The sequence below is a fragment of the Megalobrama amblycephala genome, linkage group LG13 (genome assembly GCF_018812025.1).
Source record: "Megalobrama amblycephala isolate DHTTF-2021 linkage group LG13, ASM1881202v1, whole genome shotgun sequence".
Classification (NCBI taxonomy): domain Eukaryota; kingdom Metazoa; phylum Chordata; class Actinopteri; order Cypriniformes; family Xenocyprididae; genus Megalobrama; species Megalobrama amblycephala.
Window position 1 is genome coordinate 33681439 of NC_063056.1, and position 22355 is coordinate 33703793.

The following is a 22355-nucleotide window of genomic DNA, read 5'->3' on the forward strand; positions in this document are numbered from 1 at the left end:
AGAGCCGTCGCTATTTTCATTTTTTAAACACTTGCAGTCTGTATAATGCATAAACACAACTTCATTCTTTATAAATCTCTCCAACAGTGTAGCATTACCCGTTAGCCACAGAGGACAGCCTCAAATTCACTCAGAATAAAACTTTAACATCCAAATAAATACTTTACTCACATAATTCAAAACATGCATACAGCATGCATGACGAACATCTTGTAAAGATCCATTTGAGGGTTATATTAGCTGTGTGAACTTTGTAAATGCGCTGTAATATAGTCGACAGCTCATGTGGCAGGGAGCACGCGATTTAAGGGGGCGGCGCCGAGTGTAAATCAGTGCATTGTTAATGATGCCCCAAAATAGGCAGTTAAAAAAATGAATTTAAAAAAAATCTATGGGGTATTTTGAGCTGAAACTTCACAGACACATTCAGGGGACACCTTAGACTTATATTACATCTTATGAAAAAGCATTCTTGGGCACCTTTAATGACAGAAATTTCATTTTTGGGTGAACTAACCCCTTAATAGCAATAAAACTGAGTTGTGACAACATGTTTAAAATTTCTGCTGCATTAGCTCATTGTAATCAAGCAGCAAAAATCTTTAAATGTTGAGTGAAAGTAGCCAAAGCTGCTATTAGTAAACACGTTTTGAATGGCAGTACAATTCAGGCAAGTAGATCACATTTATATCCCTGTGTTAATTAAATGTGCATATGATCGATTAGTGTAAACAAACCATTAAGAACATAAACTTTTAAAAAATGTCACATTATAGATGCATACTCATTTACACATAATCCAGTACTGATGTAATGTAACAGCAAACCTGATCATTTCCTCCAAGACTAGAGCAAATATCTGCCAAATCTCCAGTACTTCACACAGAAATAAAACAATATCATGTTGGTCAATATTTGCGATTCATTCAGTTCTGTATTCATGAGTAAAAATGACATGCAATGTGTTTAGGCCCCGGGCACCTCCGACAGGTTATTGGAGAAAGATGAATGCAAACACTGTACAGTATGCAGTGCACACACTCTCTCTCTATCTCAGTAAGAGGAGGCATTACTTATCTTCAGCGTTCCCAGCATTATCATCTCCTCGATGGCATTATGCCTCATTGCACTTGGTCAGGGTCTCATGGTTGATGGGAACGAGCGATTAAAGGTACAGCTGTGATACGGCTGTCACGGCCACAGCGCACTGAACGCCCACTCTGCACCCGAACCTGATGAGACAAAGCAGCAGGCAGAGGAATACAGAGATGAGTCATATGCTGGATATGCCCGGTCGAGGATCAGGATCAAGACCTGATTGTCTGGCTTAAAGCCTCAGCAACATGTATTCCTTTAGACAGTGTGTTCACTTACAGACTCCTGGATATACTGATCTGTGCAGTTGGTTAAACTTTGAGAGTTTGAAGTTTTTTGCACAGTCAGATTTCTGACTATTAGTAAATACACACACACACATATATATATTTGTATTTTTTTTTCCAATCATGACAACTCTCTGAAGATTTTTAGCATGGTAATGGATATGACAATGTTAATGTATTTGGTCTTGGCGGAATAGATCTGTTACGCTGCTGTAGATTATTGCTGTTGTTGTAGATTATTTCTGCTGCTGATTATTGCTGCTGCTACAGAGCAAGTATAGGAACGTGTTACTGCCATTACATACACCGATATGCCACTGCGAGTAAGGCATAGTGCTGCTGCACAAATAACATATAGCAGATCTATACAGGTGGAGCTGGGGAAGGTGGAGGGTTTTAGAAGCGTGCTGCAAACTAGTGAATGTAACCAGCCATTTAAATGTGTAAGCAACAAGCTCATTGGCTGCAGAAGTGACATGAACCAATCAGCTTGTGCCAGTAGTTAATGCTATAATAGAGTACCTCAGGGATGACGTGTTTTTGTAGGCCAACCCAGAAGTTAGCGGGGATTCCCTCGATTGAAAGCCTATGCATTTTTCCCATAGACTTTTGGAAAATCTCAAAATATAAGCTCGGTATTTAACAAAGGGTTATGACACTTACACATTTTTTCTATCAAGATAATCTTTACAAGTTAACACAACATTTATACATTTTGAAGCCTAAATAAAGTCGTCAGATATAAAAAGCTAACAGTAGGCTATAAACGGATTACAGCACACTATGGTTGCGGATCAACGTCACCACAAACAAGCTTCCTCAAACTTTATTTAGAAAACAACTTTATTTAAAAACATGCTTGCTGATTATGTTCTGCGCTGTGTATGAATACTTATCCACTTTTTCATGAGAAATGCTGTCCAAATGTCCTGTTTGTCATGATGACATCTTAAGTCCCCGCCAAAGGAAGTAGTCCCTTTTTGCAACTTGTTAGCAACCACCGTTTTTAAGATACAATAAAGGTTATTGTTATAGATCAAAACGTGAAAATATTTAGAGGTTTTGTTAACCACAGACTTATTTCAGGCGATTTAGCAAAAACCCATTCAAAAAACTATGCATATATATATATATATATATATATATATATATATATATATATATATATATATATATATATATATATATATATATAAAAAGCAGATATATCCATTTGCTGTCGAGGACTATAAAGTGCAAAGACTGAAAAAACTATTAAAAAAACAACATTAAATTGATAGACTTCTGGGAGTCCAGACCCCCTGTGTAAGTTATCCTTCAAATTAGTCATCATCATTATCAACAAAAACAATAACTTTAAATGCATTTTGAGTATGTTTAGATCTTGGAGCTAAATCAGGCTGACTCAATTAAAGCACCAACTCCAGTGAAAGTAGGTCAATTTAAAGAACTTTCTCTACAAGACTGGAACTGTTGCAAGCTCTCCACCGCCAAAATATCAATTAATTTATCCATTGGCAGCCAGAAACCTGCTGAGATGAATACTAATGTAGCCCACAGGGGGAGGGACACAAAGGCACAGACCCAGACCTCCCAAAGCATGAGGATCACAGTAGCTGGAAAGCACTGCTGGATCCAACAACGATTAATACTGAGCTGCATTCACTTTGCAGGTGTGTATTTGATTGCAGAATCTAAAGGTGGATTCTCCTTAGAGATTTTAAGTAGAGCATCTCTTATTCAAAACCTGCTCTTTAATCGGGTCCCTGCACCTGAGCCCAGCGTGGCTTCTTCTGCAAGACATCAAGCACAAACTTGGGAAAGCACTACAACTTATAGGACTAATTAGACTAACAGATGGGGACAGCTGAGATCATGAGCATCTAAACTGTATCAACATTTTTTGTAGTTGTTGTTATTTGATACTACTATGAATATCATCAATGAAATTAGTGCCAAAAATGTTCATTAACAATGAGTGCTCATGAACAAAGTCAATCAAGAAACATTTGTTTCATGGTAAATGGTAATGAAGATAAAAAAATTAGCATGGTGGCGTTAATTTGTTTTTATTAAAACATTTTAATATATATTTTTTTAATTTAAAATTTGTTCTTCAGTTAAATGTTTGAATTTTTAATTGAAATAAAACAATTTCAAATTACATTTTAATTAAATACATGTATTAATTTTGAAATAAATATTTTTTATGACAATAAAAAGTAAAATTAAACTTTATTATTATTTTAGAAGAGAATAGGATTTCAAAACAGTTTTCACATATTTTTGTTAAATGTCGATTAATGTTTAATCAGTACATACGATTTTCGAATGATTGGTTTAATTTCGCACTTTCTTGTTAAATTAAATTGAAACATTTTAATTTCCTGTCTCTCCTCCAAAATTTCCTTTCTGTCCCCCTACTGTCCTAACTAAATAAATAAAAATTCTAAAATTCTAGGCCATACTGATAAAATTGTCTGATCAGGGCCAGAAGAGCCAAAGGCAGCAGGAGGCAAAAAAGGTGCTCATTATCTCCATGTCTAATTATGTCTTGCTCTTTGCTGAGCTAAACGCTCACAGGATTCGAAATGCTGTTCGGTTTGGGTTTGAGACCTCCTTAAGTGATCACTGTAATTCTGAGGTCAATACAGCACTCTGTGCAAACACAGGGGTGTTGACGGAGTTGTAACAATTATAGATCACAACACCCAACGGTTGTGTGCTCTCGAGGATTTTCTCATGGATACTCTTGTACAGTGGATGGTAGGGTTGGGGAAGCTACATTATTTTTCAAATCTTGCCAAGCTACATGCTAATCATAATTTACAGTAGTTCAACTACAGTCAAGCTACAAACAAATGTTCTCACAGGGGCGATATCTTTTTATGTATTTGGTTCAGGTACACTGCTTCATTTACATGATCTGCTTGAACAAACCTACTCACTGAAATGAATCAGACTTTTCAATGCTACATGCTGCACTAAAAGAGAGAGGCCCCACCCATCTGACATTTTTCAGACAAGGATCTGTGCAAAATTTTATGGACAATATACAAAAACTCAATTCTAGTTTGCGTTCTTCAGTTTTTATCCTTTTAAAATGTACAAAACCTTTGCAATATCAGAATTGAAGGGTTAGTTCACCCAAAAATGAAACTTCTGTCATTAATAATTACTCACTCTCAAATCGTTCCACACCCATAAGACTTTCGTTCATCTTCGGAACACAAATTAAGATATTTTTTGATAAAATCCAATGGCTAGTGAGGCCTCCATAATTAACACTTTAGATGCCCAGAAAGCTACTTAAGACATATTTAAAACAGTTCATGTGACTACAGTGGTTCAAACTTAATGTTATGAAGCGCCGATAGTACTTTTTGTGCGCCAAAATAACAACTTTATTCAACAATATCAAGTGATGGGCGATTTCAAAACACTGCTCCAAGCTTTACCAATCTTTTGTTTTGAATCAGTGGTTCGGAGCGTGTATCAAACTGCCAAAGTCACGTGATATCAGTAAACGAGGCTTCGTTATGACATAAGGGTTTCGAAATTTCAGTGGTTCACCACTGGGGGCATGACTTTAGCAGTGTTTTGAAATCGCCCATCACTAGATATTAAACAAAATAACGACTTTATTCAACAATATCTAGTGATGGGCGATTTCAAAACACTGCTTCATGAAGCTTCGAAGCTTTACGAATCTTTTGTTTCGAATCAGTGGTTCAGAGCGTGTATCAAACTGCCAAAGTCACGTGATTTCAGTAAACGAGGCTTCGTTATGACATAAGGGTTTTGAAATTTCAGTGGTTCACCACTGGGGGCATGACTTTAGCAGTGTTTTGAAATTGCCTATCACTATATATTAAACAAAATAACGACTTTATTCAACAATATCTAGTGATGGGCGATTTCAAAACACTGCTCCAAGCTTTACCAATCTTTTGTTTTGAATCAGTGGTTCGGAGCGTGTATCAAACTACCAAAGTCACGTGATTTCAGTAAACGAGGCTTCGTTATGACATAAGGGTTTCAAAATTTCAGTGGTTCACCACTGGGGGCATGACTTTAGCAGTGTTTTGAAATCGCCCATCACTAGATATTAAACAAAATAACGACTTTATTCAACAATATCTAGTGATGGGCGATTTCAAAACACTGCTTCATGAAGCTTCGAAACTTTACGAATCTTTTGTTTTGAATCAGTGGTTCGGAGCATGTATCAAACTGTCACGTGATTTCAGTAAACGAGACTTCGTTATGTCATAAATGTTTTTAAATTTCAATGGTTCACCACTGGGGGGCATGACTTTGGCAGTTCGATACACGCTCCAAACCAATGATTCGAAACAAAAGATTTGTAAAGCTTCAAAGCTTCATGAAGCAGTGTTTTGAAATCTTACCAGCATGGAACGACTTGAGGGTGAGTAATTAATGAGAGAATTGTCTTTTTTGGGTGAACCCTTTCATTCCTGTCCATGTAGAAATAATTCATCAGCATATTTTGCTAAAATTCACACAGTTCACTGAAATATTTAGTTCATTACTAAGGCATGTGTAAAACTTGTCTGCATTACCAACAGTAACCAAGAGGGGCGGAGCTCAGTGAATCTTAGTAAGCTTTGTCAATCAACCACTGTCAATTGAATAATCAGGTCTAAATATGCTGAACGCCATATTTGCTGTGCTGGTTAAAGCTACAATACCGTTCAAAAGATTTTTTTTCTTTGTTATTCAACAAAGGCACATTAAATAGATCAAAAGCGACAGCGAAGACATTTATAATGTTTCTGTTTCAAATAATTGCTGTCCTTTTTAACTTTTTATTCATCAAAGAATCCTTTGAAGAAACTTAAAAGATTCTTGAGCTCCAGATCACCATATCTGAATTGTTTCTAAGGATCATGTGACAATGAAGACTGGAGTAAACTCTGAAAATTCAGATTACATTTTTAAATATATAAAAATAGAAAATAATTATTTTAAATTGTAATAACGTTTCTCAGTATTACTGTTCTAACCGTACTGAATACATGCAGGCTTGATGAACATAAGATTAAAAAAATCTTTAAAAAAACAAAAACTTTTGAATGGTAGCTGTATGATCTTTTAAACCCAACTGAATGAGAATGAACAGAAATGAGTAGAATGAGTAAAATGTTCCTCTCTGATTCTGCCACACATCTATCATTGTGACCAGTATCCTGCAAATTGGATGTTCCTGGATTATAATTGCATCTCTTACTATAGTACTATAACTACAGTAGCCACAACTGTAGCAAACAACAAGTGATTTGCTGGTCAGTTTCTGGTGTTATGGAAGATCTTTGCTATGTACTTCTGTCACTGGTTATCGAGGATATCGAGAGAATAGAAAAGGCGCTTCACATTGCATACTTCATAAAGACAGCATTCGAGCCGCTCCTGTAAGCTGTTGTATGAACAAGATGATTTGACAGTCACACGTGTTAGTAAATACAGCTGACAATCCCTGTCAAACATGGACTGAGTGAATGTAGCCTGTCAAAACTAAACTCACTATCTATCTCTCGGTCAATCTCTCCATCCATTTTATAAACATCTTTTTTTCCCCCCGTTTGACTGGAGGAAGCACAAGCAGCTAATCCTCACGACATTTGTCATCATCCGTGACAATATTCTGCCTCACTCCAGTCAAGACATATCAGTCAAGCGGAACATGATAAAGTGTCTGATAACACAGTCAAAGTAAAGAGACAGCGTTGATATGGCCACAACACCAACTAGAATTACAAAACAATGGATTCTTCGCCGACGCAGCTCTCTGAACCTTTGAGCAGTGGGGTGTTTGAAAGCTTTGTTTTTTTTGACATGTGGAAAAGTGTGCGCAGTAGGAGGACGTGGGGTATGCGGTTAATACTTGACAGCAAACTGGAACGCCATTTAAAAAGTGAAAATGAGAGTTAACAAGCACAGCATGACTGCACAAGCACAGCTATGAACATGATGTGATGAAATGCACTGCACATTTTTTTAAATGCTGATAAAATGACGGAATCGCTTTCTTTCACCTCACACAAACCTTGAACTTTCATTGTAACAGTGTGATAACAAGCATTACTTGTAATCCATCACTATAACAAACAGCTGTTTGTAGAAACAAATACATTATCTGATTAAATCAGTGATGGTATTGTGAAGAACACTCAGTCTTCCGAGTGGTGCAATGTGTTCAGTTCAGTTGGCAAGATTATTAAAGCCATCTTTCGAGTTTGGACTATCCTTAAAGGGGAAAAACAACAACATTCTTACATTCATGTCATGGAAAAGTCGATAACTTGTAATGAATGTCTCGGTTAGCTTCAGCGATAACAGAACAAAACAATGGAGAAGGCTGACTGGAGCGGTATCTCAGCTAGAGTCCCTGTGTTTCAGTGTTTTCTGCTATTGATCTTATACTGTTGCGTTTTATTCAGCTCGCTAACTTCTGAGCTGTGAGAAATCAGCCAATTTTTGGTGAACAGGCACCACAAAACAGGTCGATTAATAACTGTAATCATAAAACACCAGGGGTTTACAGAAGATAGCTAAAAATGTAATATATCAGTGCACTGCAGTTTTTTAAAAGAAGTAAAAGAATGAAATAGTGATAGTTAGACCCATCAGAAGTTAAACCTATATACATCACATGAAGTAGCAAATAAAAAAAAACATCCACATATATTTACAGTCTGAACGCAGACAAAAAAAAAGCTTTATTTTTTTTTTTTTTACAGAATCTCCAAACTAAGCATAGTACAGTATATATTCCAAAAACAGTATTTAACTTTAAATAAGTTTTGTAAATCTTTGTTTTATATTTATATTTACAAGTATGAAATATATAAAGCTATGAACCTAAGCTCTTTGAAATATGAAATGAATGCATTCCACATCACAAATATCAGGTTTGTGTGCAATCAGAAATGAATTGATATAGCAAACAGGATGAAGAATTGCAATTAGAGTTTAAAATGTTACTTATAAAAATGTATATGATATATATATATATATATATATATATATATAGTGGCACGAAAAAGTATGTGAACCCCTTGCAGAATCTGTGAAAATGAGAATTATTTTAATTTCTCTCATTTTACTCATTTTCACATCCCGACTCTTAATGCATCGTGTTTCCTTCTGGAGCATCAGTGAATGTTTAAACCTTTTTTAATAGTTGTGTTTGAGTCCCTCAGTTGTCCTCAGTGTGAAAACACAGATCTCAAAATCATACAGTCACTGCTGGAAAGGGTTCAAATATGCAAAAATGCTTGAAAACTGATGAATCTGCAGGAGCTGGAGGATTTTTCTGAAGAACAGAGCTCAGTTTAACTGCTCAGAACAAACAAGAGACTCATGAACAACCATCACAAAACAGAAAAACAGTCGGGGATCATCAGGTAACCACACACAGTATTGAGAATCAATGGTTCACAAACTTTTGAATGGGGCCATTTTAATAAATTCAGCTATTGTTTTGTCTCGTGAACTAAATGCAAACATCTTTTATGTAAAATATCTTACTCAGGACAGTACTAAACAAAAAATAACATGCATTTTTTATTATCCCTCTTATTTTATTAAAATACTTCTCATTTTCACAGATTCTGCAAGGGGTTCACATACTTTCTCATGCCACTGTATCGATCAGGCATAACATTATAGATATATTAGGCAGCAAGTGAACATTTTGTCCTCAAAGTTGATCTGTTAGAAGCAGGAAAAATGGGCAAGCGTAAGGATTTGAGCAAATATGACAAGGTCCAAATTGTGATGGCTAGACTACTGGGTCAGAGCATCTCCAAAACTGCAGCTCTTGAGGGGTGTTCCCGGTCTGCAGTGGTCAGTATCTATCAAAACTGGTCCAAGGAAGTGGTGAACCGGTGACATGGTCATGGGCGGCCAAGGCTCACTGATGGATGTAGAGAGCAAAGGCTGGCCCGTGTGGTCCAATCTGAAAGATGAGCTAATGTAGCTCAAATTGCTCAAGAAGTAAATGCTGGTTCTGATAGAAAGGTGTCAGAATACACAGTGCACCGCAGTTTGTTGCGTATGGGGCTGCACAGCCGCAGACCAGTCAGGGGGCCCATGCTGACCCCTGTCCACTGCCGAAAGCACCAACAGTGGGCATGTGAGCATCAGAACTAGACCATGGAGCAATGGAAGGAGGAGGCCTGGTCTGATGAATCACGTTTTCTTGTACATCACATGGATGGCCGGGCGCGTGTGCGTCACTTACCTGGTGAACACATGGCACCAGGATGCACTATGGGAAGAAGGCAAGCTGACGGAGGCAGTGTGATGCTTCGGCCAATGTTCTGCTGGGAAACCTTGGGTCCTGCCATCCATGTGGATGTCACTTTGACACGTACCACCAACCAAAGCATTGTAGCAGACCATGTACACCCTTTCATGGAAATGGTATTCCCTGGTGGCCATGGCCTCTTTCGGAAGGATAATGCAAAGCAAAAATGGTTCAGGAATGGTTTGAGCAGCACAACAACAAGTTTGAGGTGTTGACTTGGCCTCCAAATTCTCCAGATCTCAATCCATTCAAGCATCTGTGGGATGTGCTGAACAAACAAGTCCGATCCATGGAGGCTCCACCTCACAACTTACAGGACTTAAAGGATCTGCTGCTACAGTAACATCTTTGTGCAAGATACCACAGCACACCTTCAGGAGTCTAGTGGAGTCCATGCCTCAATGGCATTTTGGCAGCAAAAGGAGGACCAACACAATATTAGGAAGGTGTATATTAGGATGTGTGTATTTATTATACACACACACACACACGCACACACACGCACACACACACACACACACACACACACACACACACTTATATAGGTAACATTTTAAACTCAATTAAAACAATTGCAATTCTTCATCCTGTTTGCTACGTGTGTGTGTGTGTGTGTGTGTGTGTGTGTGTGTGTGTGTGTGTGTATATACTGTGTCTAAACAGTCAGGAAAAATATTTTATATCAGTGAATAAATAAGCATAATTTGTCAAAATTAATGATGTAATAATTTATGTTGTGTCACAAAACTTGACACAGTTGGACTAATGAAATTTCTCTGTTGTCAGAATTTCTTTGAATTGCAATACAGTAAAACTCATCTATTCCAATTCAACATCCTGTCTGCCATTTTGATTTCTAACATAATTCTTAAATTCTGAATTTTGCAAAGTATTTTAATGTATTTGTTGTTGAGTGTGGAGCTCTCACAATATGAAATTGCATCACAGGAAGATCTTAAAGTACATAAATTGATCTATATGGCTCTTGACAGATAACATCTGTGAGTGTGCGTGTCAGCTTCACTGTTATCTTACAGTGTTTTCCTGTGCAGCCAAGAGTAGCTCTTCATAATAAAGAAGTTGATCTACTTCAAAGCAATCACTGGGCTTCTCCACCAGCTGGATCAGAGCCTGTTTGATGCTCTCCTCGCTCTCCTGCCTCTGTCTGGCCTGCTTCAGGTAGTCATAGACCTTCAGGAACACCTCCTCTCCTAGCCTCCGACACACAGACCTAAAAGGCCAAATTAAAATTAGAATGAATATTAAAATAATCCAGTTCACATTTACAAAGGATATGCAAAGGTCTTGCAAATACATTCTTTCAAAATAGCTTTCTGGATTTTGTGTTTACATATATCTCAAGTCTGTGGGACAAGTGGATGCATCCAAGCGGGACCTCTTGTAAAAACACCCCTTGACAGGTATTGGGTATGTGAGCAGGCACCGTGAATCACTTCCTCGTCTCAATGTCAGCATGATCTCTACTGGCACCTTTGGACCCCTCAGCAAGAGCAGAACTGCCCCTCTCTCACACACACACACACACACACACACACACACACACACACACACACACACACACACACACACACACCATGCATAAGGTGAAATGTCAACAGCTGCCAGAACAAAAACAGAATGTCTTTCCTTTTCCTTCAAGATGTGTTAAAAATAAGTAATGCCTTTGTAAATATATGTCCATTTAGTGTGAGCTTGAGATGTGTGAATGATTTATGAGTTAATGTAAGTGTTGAGCAGTTTTGGTAAAGATAGAAATGTACATTTCTTTCTCAAAAAGAGATAGTCTAGATCGAAGAGACAGTAGGATACTAATGGTCTCAGAGAATGAGCTCAACAGTGAAGCTCAGATAACAGAAGAAAAGGTAATTAATTTCATCTTGGTAATATCAGAAATTGTCCTTCTCATGAGGAATAGAGCCACAGAAATCAGGTTTCCTCTGGTCTAAGGAACTAAATTGATTTGGACTTTCCAAGAGAAGGCGTTTGACTCAAAGTGTGAAAAGCTTGGAGTAAATGATAGATTGCTGTCCACAGTAGTTCAGAGGTTTATCATCTGAGAGGGTTCAACCTTGAAACAAGGTTTGGGATAGTTTCACTCAGTACCCAAAAGCCAAAGTAATGTCATCAGGTAGAGGATGTAAAAAAGAATAAGGAATGAAAGAGACAGGTGGAAGAGATGAACGATATCCCCCTAAAACACCCAATTAAAAGAAACACAAGGGCTTCAGATGTAGTGTCTGGCAGTCCATCTGTAGCACATTTGAAAGATAGATATGAACTACAGGTGCAGCATATCTTTAGTCCATGAGAACTAATGTGACCATCATTTTAAGTGAATTATTATGTGGTATCACTTTTCATTCTAGTCCTTTTGTAAAGTCAAGTACTGTACAAACCATCTCAAACTATACTGCCTCTTAATAAATCTTGAACTTGGTGTTATTGGTACAACTCACAAAAGCAGTCTCCTCAAAGTATAAAGAACGATGATATTGATCAGGCTTTTCAAACCACCAAAAAATCTCTTAACACGTTAATAAATTTGAAGTACAATGATATATCTCTCTTTTGGAGATGAACAACCAAGGGCATAACATATGAAAGATAAAATATTTACACAATATCAAACTATCATAATGGATGAACCAGTGTAACCTTAAAATTTTTATTTGTAGTAGCAAACAAATCTAACTTTATCTATATAATGCACACTGAAAATACTAAAAATACTAAATACAGTTGGGATCAAGAGTCTAAAACCACAACAAAACATGCAATTTAAAAGTGAATTTAAATAAAAACAACAGTTTTATGATAGTGAAACATTTAAAGCAACTAAAAATGCTATGTACATGGATATACAAAATACTTTTCAATTCAACTTTTCACTCACACTGTTATGCTGAAAATATTATTTGTAATGAAATGTATTAAATTAGATAATGCAAAACAGAAGCATCTTCACTAGTGGTCACAGACCTTTGGAACCCACTGTGTTTTTTAAACAAGAATACACCATACTCCATATTCAAGGAATATGGGAACATAACAAATTTGCAGATGTTCAGGTCTGACGGGCTCATAAAACATTCTTTATGAAAACAGGTCGACTCAAACTGTATAATGCCCATGGTAGTTTTTAAATAAAAAGAATGAATGTTTCTCCTCATGCCCCCTTGATAAAATATGACTTTCAATTTTTATCTGTATCACAACATACAGACATTTCTTATCACAGATAAAAATATTTTAATGGAAAAGTCACCCCCTGTTGATGGAAATATTTTGAGAGCATATTTTTGACCAAGTTTTGTTTTTGCCTTAACATCGATGCCAAGGGCATGAGGTACAGACTCCAGCATGAGTGATATTATAAAAACAAGACTTTAAAACACACAAAAGCAAAACATGACAAAGAAGGGCATCATTAAAGAAATTCACTACTTTGAATGTAAGGCAGCATTTATGAATTGATTATTCAAGAATGACAGTGTCTAGGGGAATGATAATTGAATATTAACCCTCTGGAGTCTGAGGCTGATTTGGGGCCTGGAGAAGTTTTGACATGCCCTGACATTTGTGCTTTTTTCATTTGTTCATAAACACATTAATGACACAAGTGTCATTACACTGTATTCAACACAAACTAGGCTACCATAATATGTGAGGAAGATGTATGTACATGTTTGTGTTTTTGAAGGAATAACGTTTATGCGTGGTTATTGAAAAAACAAAAAACTTAAGTCACTGAAATAAGGCCAAAAAAAGTATATTAAATCTGTGTTCATAAGACTTCTGAGATTTGGAGGTTGTAGACTAGAGTTTTTGCTTCAGAATTATGTAAAAATTATGCTGCCTATTCCTTCATATAAAACAATATATTGATTTAGTTTTTGTAAGTCACTTTTTGAAAGAAACACAGTATGCGTGGAGGTGTGAATCATCATGAATAATGGGTCATTTACACCTGAGAAAACAAAAGAATCACATAATAATGACCTGAAATGACTTGCATATTAATGAGGCCTTTCAGTCAGGTAGGGTGTGAAAAAACCCTCTGTAATCATGTCTCTGCTCAATTTTAAATAAAGGGATTCTATTATATTCTTTAAAATATAATGTATTTCTGTGATGCAAAGTGTTTGAACAATTATGTTATCTCTATGGCATTTCATATAGGCTTTTAGCTTAAAAGCATGCACATTTGGAGAAATATTGATGGATTCTTATATGTTTATGTCAAATTTCTACAGAGGAGTAATATTTATTCTATATTTATTCTATATATCATCACTATGAGTGCTGGATACTGTGTTTTCAATTCATACTTGCAGCCGGAGGGCGCTCTGTACACCTTTAGGCCACAAATCCATATAAAGAAGAAGAAGAACCAGGAACTAACTGCATGTCTTCTAGAGCTCGCTAACCATGGCTTTAACATCCAGATAAACACTTTTCAAGATAATAAATACACCATTGAGATGATGTATGCATGTATTGCCTCAGAATTTGCGTCTGAATAGCGCTGGCTCCGTGGGCGTGGCCGCATTAGCGGGTAATGAGCTAAATCACTGACTTCTGACATGGCTCTCTTTTCGTACAGATTACATAAACACAGAATGTTTGTTTTAAAACCTGACATTTCAACGTTTCTTTAGACATAAGTCTAATTTTTTTGTCATTAGTATTCACAAAGTTACAGTTCATTTTCTGAGAACTATCAGATTGGACTTTGTTCAGAGGGAGACGAGAGATCACGCATCGTGTTAGTTTTCTTTATTTTACAAAAAGCACAACATTTTGTTTTTACTCTGAGTGTACACAAATGAAAGAAGATAATCAACAGATTAAAATGGTGTATAACTCTTAATTGTATGTGCAACATTGACAGAGTATTTTGAGTCTCTTTCACACTGGTAAGAAAAAAAATGCGGTGGTATCGCCGGCGATACCTAAGACCTCAGAGTGTTAAAGAGTTCACAGAGTTCACTGTCTGATACGAGATCAGTGGTGACAGATGAGATTATAGGAGAAGAACAGGATGGAGCAGGTAGGTGGAGGTACGTGTTAAATGTAAGGAGGGGGTGTTGAGAGGCATGTGCCATTGAATAAAGCGCAAGTGGATAATGACCAAAATGACGTTTGTGAGTCATTCTATGCAAGGAATGCATTTTCGTTTTTAGTTTTTAGTTCATATCTGGATATCTCTGCGTTCAAGATCTCAGAAAGTTGCTGTAAAGCAAGGAGCAGTTATTCAGGTAAGGCCCCGATATACTTCATTCTAAATCGAAGAATTAACTGGTGTGATGTAATTTTGAACAAAACCAGGCCAAAAGAAAGTTTGTTTGGGAGTTCGAAACAGCTTGCCAAAGTGAACTTTCTGGAAAAATCTGAGCCGGCTGGTAAACACCCTCAAACTACCATTGGTCTGTGATGATTACTTATAAGTAGGTGTGCACTGAGGCTCTGCCTTCTTTGATGTGGAAATCTTCTCTGGTTCATTTATTCTGTTCAGTTAGTTGAGGTCAGACATCCGTGAGTAAAATCATGAACACAGAGTAACTTCAGACCAATTTCCAACCTTCCCTTTCTGTCTAAAGTATTAGAAAAGGCGGTCGCCACACAATTACAGTCTCATTTGGATAAACACAATCTGCACAAGCAATTTCAGTCTGGTTTTCGTCCTCTCCACAGTACAGAGAAAGAGTAGTGAATGACCTCCTCCTTGCCTCTGATTCTGGTGCCCTCAGCCTCCTGGTCCTCTTGGATCTGAGTGCAGCTTTTGATACTGTAACACGGTTCGTAGATGTGGGAAGGAGGAGGCGGGAACCGGCGAACATTTAACAAACTTTAATATATAAATAAACCAAAAACCAAAGGAAAGTAAGGAAAACATAACGTAAAGTCCAGGCCTGGTCCTCTCTCGTCCTTCACTGTCATCGCTCCTCCTTTTATGCTTCCGGAGCTCCTCCGTGAGAGACTCAAGGCCGGTGCGCCTCCCATGTGGAGCTCATTAACACTCGCGCCACCAGCCTCGCGCTGTTTCCTCATGGCTCTCGCCCGCCCTGGTCGCCACAGATACCATTTGCCATTCAGTACTCTCACAGTCTCTCGTCTAACTGCTATCGGTATCACTGGTATTTAAGTGGCTAACTTCCTATCTCTTGGACAGGCAACAAATCTCACTCTGTCACTGTTTCCCATGGTGTACCTCAAGGATCAGTTCTTGGTCCACTTCTATTTCTAATCTACATGCTTCCTCTTGGTCAGATCATCCAGCGTCATGATCTTAATTTCCATAGTTACACTGAAGATACACAAATCTATCTTACCTTTCAGCTCCAATACTGTTTTTCCTCCCCCTTCCATCATTTCCTGTCTATAAGATCTCAAATAATAGACTGCTCAAAACTTCTTAAAACTTAATACTGACAAAACTTTTTTCACTTTCGCAACATTGTCCATATATGACCTTTGCAAAATCTTAAAAACACTGAAACTGTTATCCATGCTTTTATAACCTTGCATCTGGACTATTTTAACCCTTTGTTTTATGGCCTACCCACTAAACCCCTGAATTGCTTGCAACTCAGCTGCTCATGCCCTTACATTTAACAGAAAATAAGCTCACATTACAGAATGAATGCACCCTTATGTTCCTGCCCGTACTCTTTGATCAAGTTCTAAGAATTTGCTTGTACTACCCAAGTTCAAGCTATCTTTTCCTCACTGCTGTTATTTTCGTTGTATGTTTATTTTGCTATTGAGGAAAGCGCGCAGCACATATACAATTTATACACTTTTTGTTTTCACTTTTTCAGTATTTATCGTGAGGGGTATTATGTGGAATGTTCTAATTCATCCCAAACCTCACTGAAGCTCTCGTTCCTGAATTAAAGCAAATTCTCACAGGCAACATTCAGTGGCCATCCAGCCTTTAGGGAGGAAAAACTTTCAATTAATGTAAATGGTGCAGATTCCGTGTGGGTCTGGTAATGACATAACACATCTGTGCACTCATTTCCTGAGTCAGACTGGTAAAAAGACAAAAAATAGCCTAAAGACTCAATAGCCTAAAAAGGATCACTACAGTCATTACAGAGAAAAAGTGACATGGAGTTAAAGAAATACTCAACTATTTAGCATGTGAATAATAGTATATACTGTAAATAATAATAGAATAACACTGGTAAATGATTACTTTAACAATAGCGATATCTACAAAAATTCAGCTACCTATTAACAGCTGATAAAAAGGAAACATTAATAAATTTGAGATATATCAGAATTCAGTTTTCTTTCTATGAAGCACTGTTTTAAGATCTTAAACAGAAATCTTGTATTGCCAAATGCAACTGTAAAAGTGTTACATATTACCTGTTACATTTCTAAAGACACAAAGTATCAAATTTCAATAAAAACATTAATATAATGTTTAAAATAGTACAGAAATTTATTTTAAACCAGGTCATAGAATGATCTTACACTTGGGCCTTGCCAAACTAAACTATTACACAACCAACCATGCTGCTTTCCAGCAGGAAACCTGTTGTCCCTACTTCTCATTAGTTCTGTTAGTGCTGTCTTAACATGATATACAACAGGTCACCTGAGAATGTCAACTGTCTATGGGAAAAGTTATGCCTCGAGGCTGACACCAGTCATAGCTTCAGTCATATCATACAGGTGTCAGGCCTGATGAGCAGCAGACAGCTGCTGATGCTGAGGAATGGCAGGGCTGCGGTGGCATCAGCGGGGAGAGACAGCGGGCTTCAGTGATCGCAATCCTCCAGGCTGCTCAATCCTCTACAGTAATGGGGATGGGATATGAGCATGTGCGGTCTGGGATTAAATCGACTGTGCCCCCCCTGCCCACTTCAGCGTGAGGTAATTGCTGTCTCCTTCTCTCCACGCTCCCCTGGAGTTTCACTGTGACTCTGGAAGTTTGAGCACTCCAGCATGGTGAAATGGAAAGAGCAAATTATTTTTTACTTTATGAACTGCATGGAATATGCGAATGAGTTCATTTACAGTGATTTTAAAGTGGCCCATCATGAGGAGGTTACAGCATTGTCAAACACCATCTTAATAAAAGTGAAAAACGTGGTCATTGTTGAAGCCTCAACCTGATACACTACAGCTCAAAGGTTTGGGGTTGGTAAGATAAGGGTGTATTTATTTGATCAAAAATAAAAACAGTAACATTCTGAAATAGTATTACAATTTAAAATAACAGTTTTCTATTTTAATATATCTTAAAATGTAATTTATCCCTGTGATGGCAAAACTGAATTTTTCAATCAATCAATCAATCAATCAATCCATCCATCCAATCTATCCATCTATTAAAATTAATGTATATAAATGACATAAATTAATGTAAAAATAATGATTTGGAATAAAAAAAAAAATCCATATTTAACACATTATGAAGTAAAATATCTAGCTTCTGCCAGACCGCCTTCCATATTCAACTTACATAGAAAGTGTAAAACTCTTGCAGTTCAAAAAGCTTGCTCTACGTCCTACGCCTTCCGTATTCAACTTATGGAAAAAGTGTAACCAACGCGATGCCACTTTACACTTTTTTCGTAACTTGCATACGGAAGGTGGTCTGGTGGAAGCTAGATATTTTACTTCATAAAAATATGGAACACAAAACGCATCGCTTCGCTTCAGAAGGCCTTTATTAACCCCCCGGAGCCATGTGGAGCACACGTTTATGATGGATGGATGTGGATGGAGACACTTTGTTCAGGTCACACTCGTGACCCCTGTTCACTGCCATTATAAATCTTGGATGCGTCAGAATATTTTTTTAAATATCTCAGATTGTGTTCATCAGAAAGAAGAAAGTCATATACGCTTGAGGGTGAGTAAAGTTTGGACTAATTTTAATTTGAAAGTGAACTAATCCTTTAACTGTCAAATGAAAAAGTTAACTGGATAGCTTTTGTTTATATTCCAAATTTTCTAAGAGGTGTAGTGAATGACCCAAAATTCAAAAAAGCAATAAAGTGCAAGCATACTTCAAAACTGTTGCACATAAAAACAGAGTTGTATTGTGACATAACTAAATCGAGAGGCATTATAAACACGTCCTTTCTTTGTGAAGGACAACGCTAAATATGCTAGTCATAAAGTTTAAGACGTGGCAATCAGACCCCTCTGTTATTATGACTCATGACTTTGTCAAGAAGCCAAGAATAAAGACAATTACAGTTGAGAGACCTTTGAGATCACGACAAGCCCTCTTCAACGCTGTTGTCTCATAAGTCAATTTTAGACAGCGCTTTCATATAAGAGAGGCGTTCCTTTCCAAGTCGACAAACTTGCTGCAGACTCACATACACACACATGCCCACTCATAGTCCATTTCCAGCTGATTAGTGGTGGTAATCAAAGCTGAGCTGCAATCAGCCCCCACTCCCAGCATGATAAACGCAGCCCTCCGCCTGCCCATCCACTTCCTGGCAACCTACAGGCTCTTTCTTTCGCAATCACCACTGTCGATCCTTCCACAGAGAGCTCCCCAAACCCTGGGAACCTCCTCAACAACAAACGCATAATGTCTTACATGCATCTACAGCGGTTACGTCGTCAGCTCAGATGGTTTTCAGCGGCACCGGTTCTCTGATGAAAGAGAACCTATATCTGTGTGAATGCATGCTGACTGCTGCAGCTTTGATCAGCTATTTCAGAGAGGCATAATGAGCTGCAGTCAACAAAAGAAGTCCTGCGTAATGATCGACAGAAGACGCAATACTGTACATTCAAAAGTTTCAGAGACCTCGAGTCACGCAGAGATGAACTAGGTGAAGGATGTGTAGTGTTATCGTCATCAAACGATCACATCAAACAACCTCTACAGGAGAAGATGCTTTTGTTTTCTGACATACCCTTGAGTGCTGTCCTCAAGTTATTCCCCAAATGCACATACAGTAGTGTATAATGTGCTGAAATCTAAAGAGCAGAAAGAAAGAGTTCTATCTGTCAGAAGGGCTGGCTCAAGATGATTCAAACTTCTCAAAGGAAGAGCATGCTGGGCTTCAGATGGGGGCTTGGGTTCAAATCTCACTAAGTGGCTTTTAGAGGAAATGGTTTTCCTTTAAATAAAATCAGAATGAGTTGATACAGGCATGCATCTGTAAGTGCACACAGTACAAGAGCCCAGATTAAGATTAAAAGCATCCGTTGCTTTCAAGGTCAAGAGTTTGACATTAAAATGTACATAAATGAAATTATTCACACATGCTGTGACAGCCTAATAGTTAGTTTACAACTCTGATGACATCTTGTGATACTTGGTAGACCAGTGTTGTTATTAACTAAAACTAATTAAAACAATTTTCTTTAATGGAATTATATAAAATATAAATATTAGATGAAAAACAAACTGTAAATAAAATTGGAAATGTTGCCTTGGCAGCTAACTAAAATTAGTACTAAAAATGACTACATGACTAAAACTGAAACTGAAATATATATATAATTTAAAGCTAAATAGAAATCAAAAAAAAAATATCAGAATAAAAAAATGAAAATATAAAAATTCAAAATATTAATAAATACTACAAAATAATACAAAAATAACAGGATTCTTCAGTTGAGGGCGCTTTTGACCAATGTTGTTATTGTTAATTAAAACTAAAACTATTTAAAATTGTTTTCATTCATGGAAATAAAGATTAAATAAAATATAAATATTAGATGAAAACAAACTGTACAGAAATGAACTGAAATAAAATAAGCTGAAGTACTGAAATTACTACAACAAAACGTAAATAAATAAGAAAAATTACAAAAGAACTCATAAAAAAATGAAAATATAAAAATAAAAGCTTATTCAAAATATAATGAATACAACAAAACAAAATAATACTAAAATAACACTGCTTTTGACTACATTAAGTCTTGAAAAATGAAACCTATCAAGCTACATTTTTCATCTGCACAGAAATAACTTTCTTTTTACAAAAAATAAAAAGAAATAGACAATTGGTAATGACACCTAATAAATCTACACTCAGTTTATAATGGAAAAATCAAACTGTCACTTCTCTACCCTGCAGTCATGCATTCTCTTGTCACTTTCTTTTCCATTATAACCACATAAAAAAATGTTTGTGAAACCTCAATTTATCTCTAAAATATTTAGTGATGGTAATGGAAGCAGGTGACAACAATTCTTTGTCATAAAAATTACAAATTGTACACAAAAATAAAATACATCCAATACATATTTTTTTCTTTTCTAATTTCTCATAAAAACTTCCCTTATTTTTAAACATTTAATTATTGATAGGAAGTTTAAAAAAGTTTGCCCAAAATGAAATTCTGACAAATTTACCATTTAGCATAGTTAGTTAATTGCTGTCTCCTTCTCTCCATGCTCCCCTGGAGTTTCACTGTTACTCTGGAAGTTTGAGCACTCCAACATAATGAAATGGAAAGAGCAAATTATTTTTTATTTTATGAACTGCATGGAATATGCGAATGAGTACAGTGGTTCAACCTTAATATTATGAAGCGATGAGAATACTTTTTGTGCACCAAAAAAACAAAATAACAACTTTTCAACAATACCTAGTGACAGCCGATTTCAAAACACTGCTTCATGAAGCTTCAAAGCTTTACGAATCTTTTGTTTGTGGTTCAGAGCGCCAAAGTCACGTGATTTCAGTAAACGAGGCTTTATTTATGCGATCCGAACCACTGATTTGAAACAAAAGCTTCAAAGCTTCATGAAGCAGTGTTTTGAAATCGTCTGTCACTAGGTATTGTTGAAAAGTCGTTATTTTGTTTTTTTGGAGGACAAAAAAGTATTCTCGTCGCTTCATAACATTAAGGTTGAACCACTGTAGTCACATGAACTGTTTTAAATATGTTTTTAGTAGCTTTCTGGGCACTGAAAGTATAAATTAACTTGCTGGCAATGGTGGCCTCACTGAGCCATCGGATTTCATCAAAAATATCTTAATTTGTGTTCCGAAGATGAACGAAGGAAAATACTTTAAAATAAGAAACAGAATAAAACAAGCTTAACACTATTATAATCTATGCTTCAACATAAAAAAAATAATAAAAACTTCAAATTCATCCTAGAGGACAGAAAAGTTTCCCTATTTTTCCATATTATTATTTTCCTGAAAGTTCCTTCACTTGAAAAGTGACTGAACTGAAGAAACCAACTTACAAAGTAAGATGATTTTACTTGTTCAGCATTAGCATCAGTAACACCTGCAAATACCTGAGAATTAATTCACTCTGAATGAGAGAAATGGGAGCTGCATCTGGAAAAATAAGACTGTAGCATCACCGCACAGCTGACGAGAGGCTGCGTTGGGAAAACGCAGCTGCTGTAAATTGCTACCTGTGCTCTCCTTCTCCCTCCTCCTCATCTTTACGCTCTTATGAGACTTGCAGAGAGGGAGCTGACAGCCTCTAATTCCTGCCCTCACAGGAAGAGCGCTTCTGTTATTAATATCTTCAGCCCACACTCAGTAGGGGAGCCACAGGCTCGGCCTGCCGTCAGAAGAGGTTCTGCAGTCAAGCTGAAAGGAAGACATAGGATTCTACCGAGCTAATACTGGAGTATGGTGTGGTATGGAACAGTTCTG

At 36.9% G+C, this 22355-nt stretch overlaps 1 protein-coding gene across 4 annotated transcripts in view; it reads right to left on the reverse strand.

The window, feature by feature from the left end:
• Window positions 1-517: 517 nt before the first annotated feature.
• Window positions 518-22355, reverse strand: part of nek11 (NIMA-related kinase 11) — an 84144-nt gene continuing 62306 nt past the window's right edge. For 2 of the 4 annotated variants that reach the window (XM_048153568.1, XM_048153569.1), the window contains exons 16-17: window positions 10750-10945; window positions 518-1232 (exon numbers count right to left, since the gene is read on the reverse strand). In XM_048153568.1, coding sequence (XP_048009525.1) covers window positions 1143-1232; window positions 10750-10945 — 286 coding nt within the window. In that variant the 3' untranslated portion in view covers window positions 518-1142. Of the gene's footprint in view, window positions 1233-10749; window positions 10946-21709; window positions 22290-22355 lie in introns of those variants that run through there. The other 2 variants (XM_048153572.1, XM_048153571.1) reach the window with 2 other exon arrangements.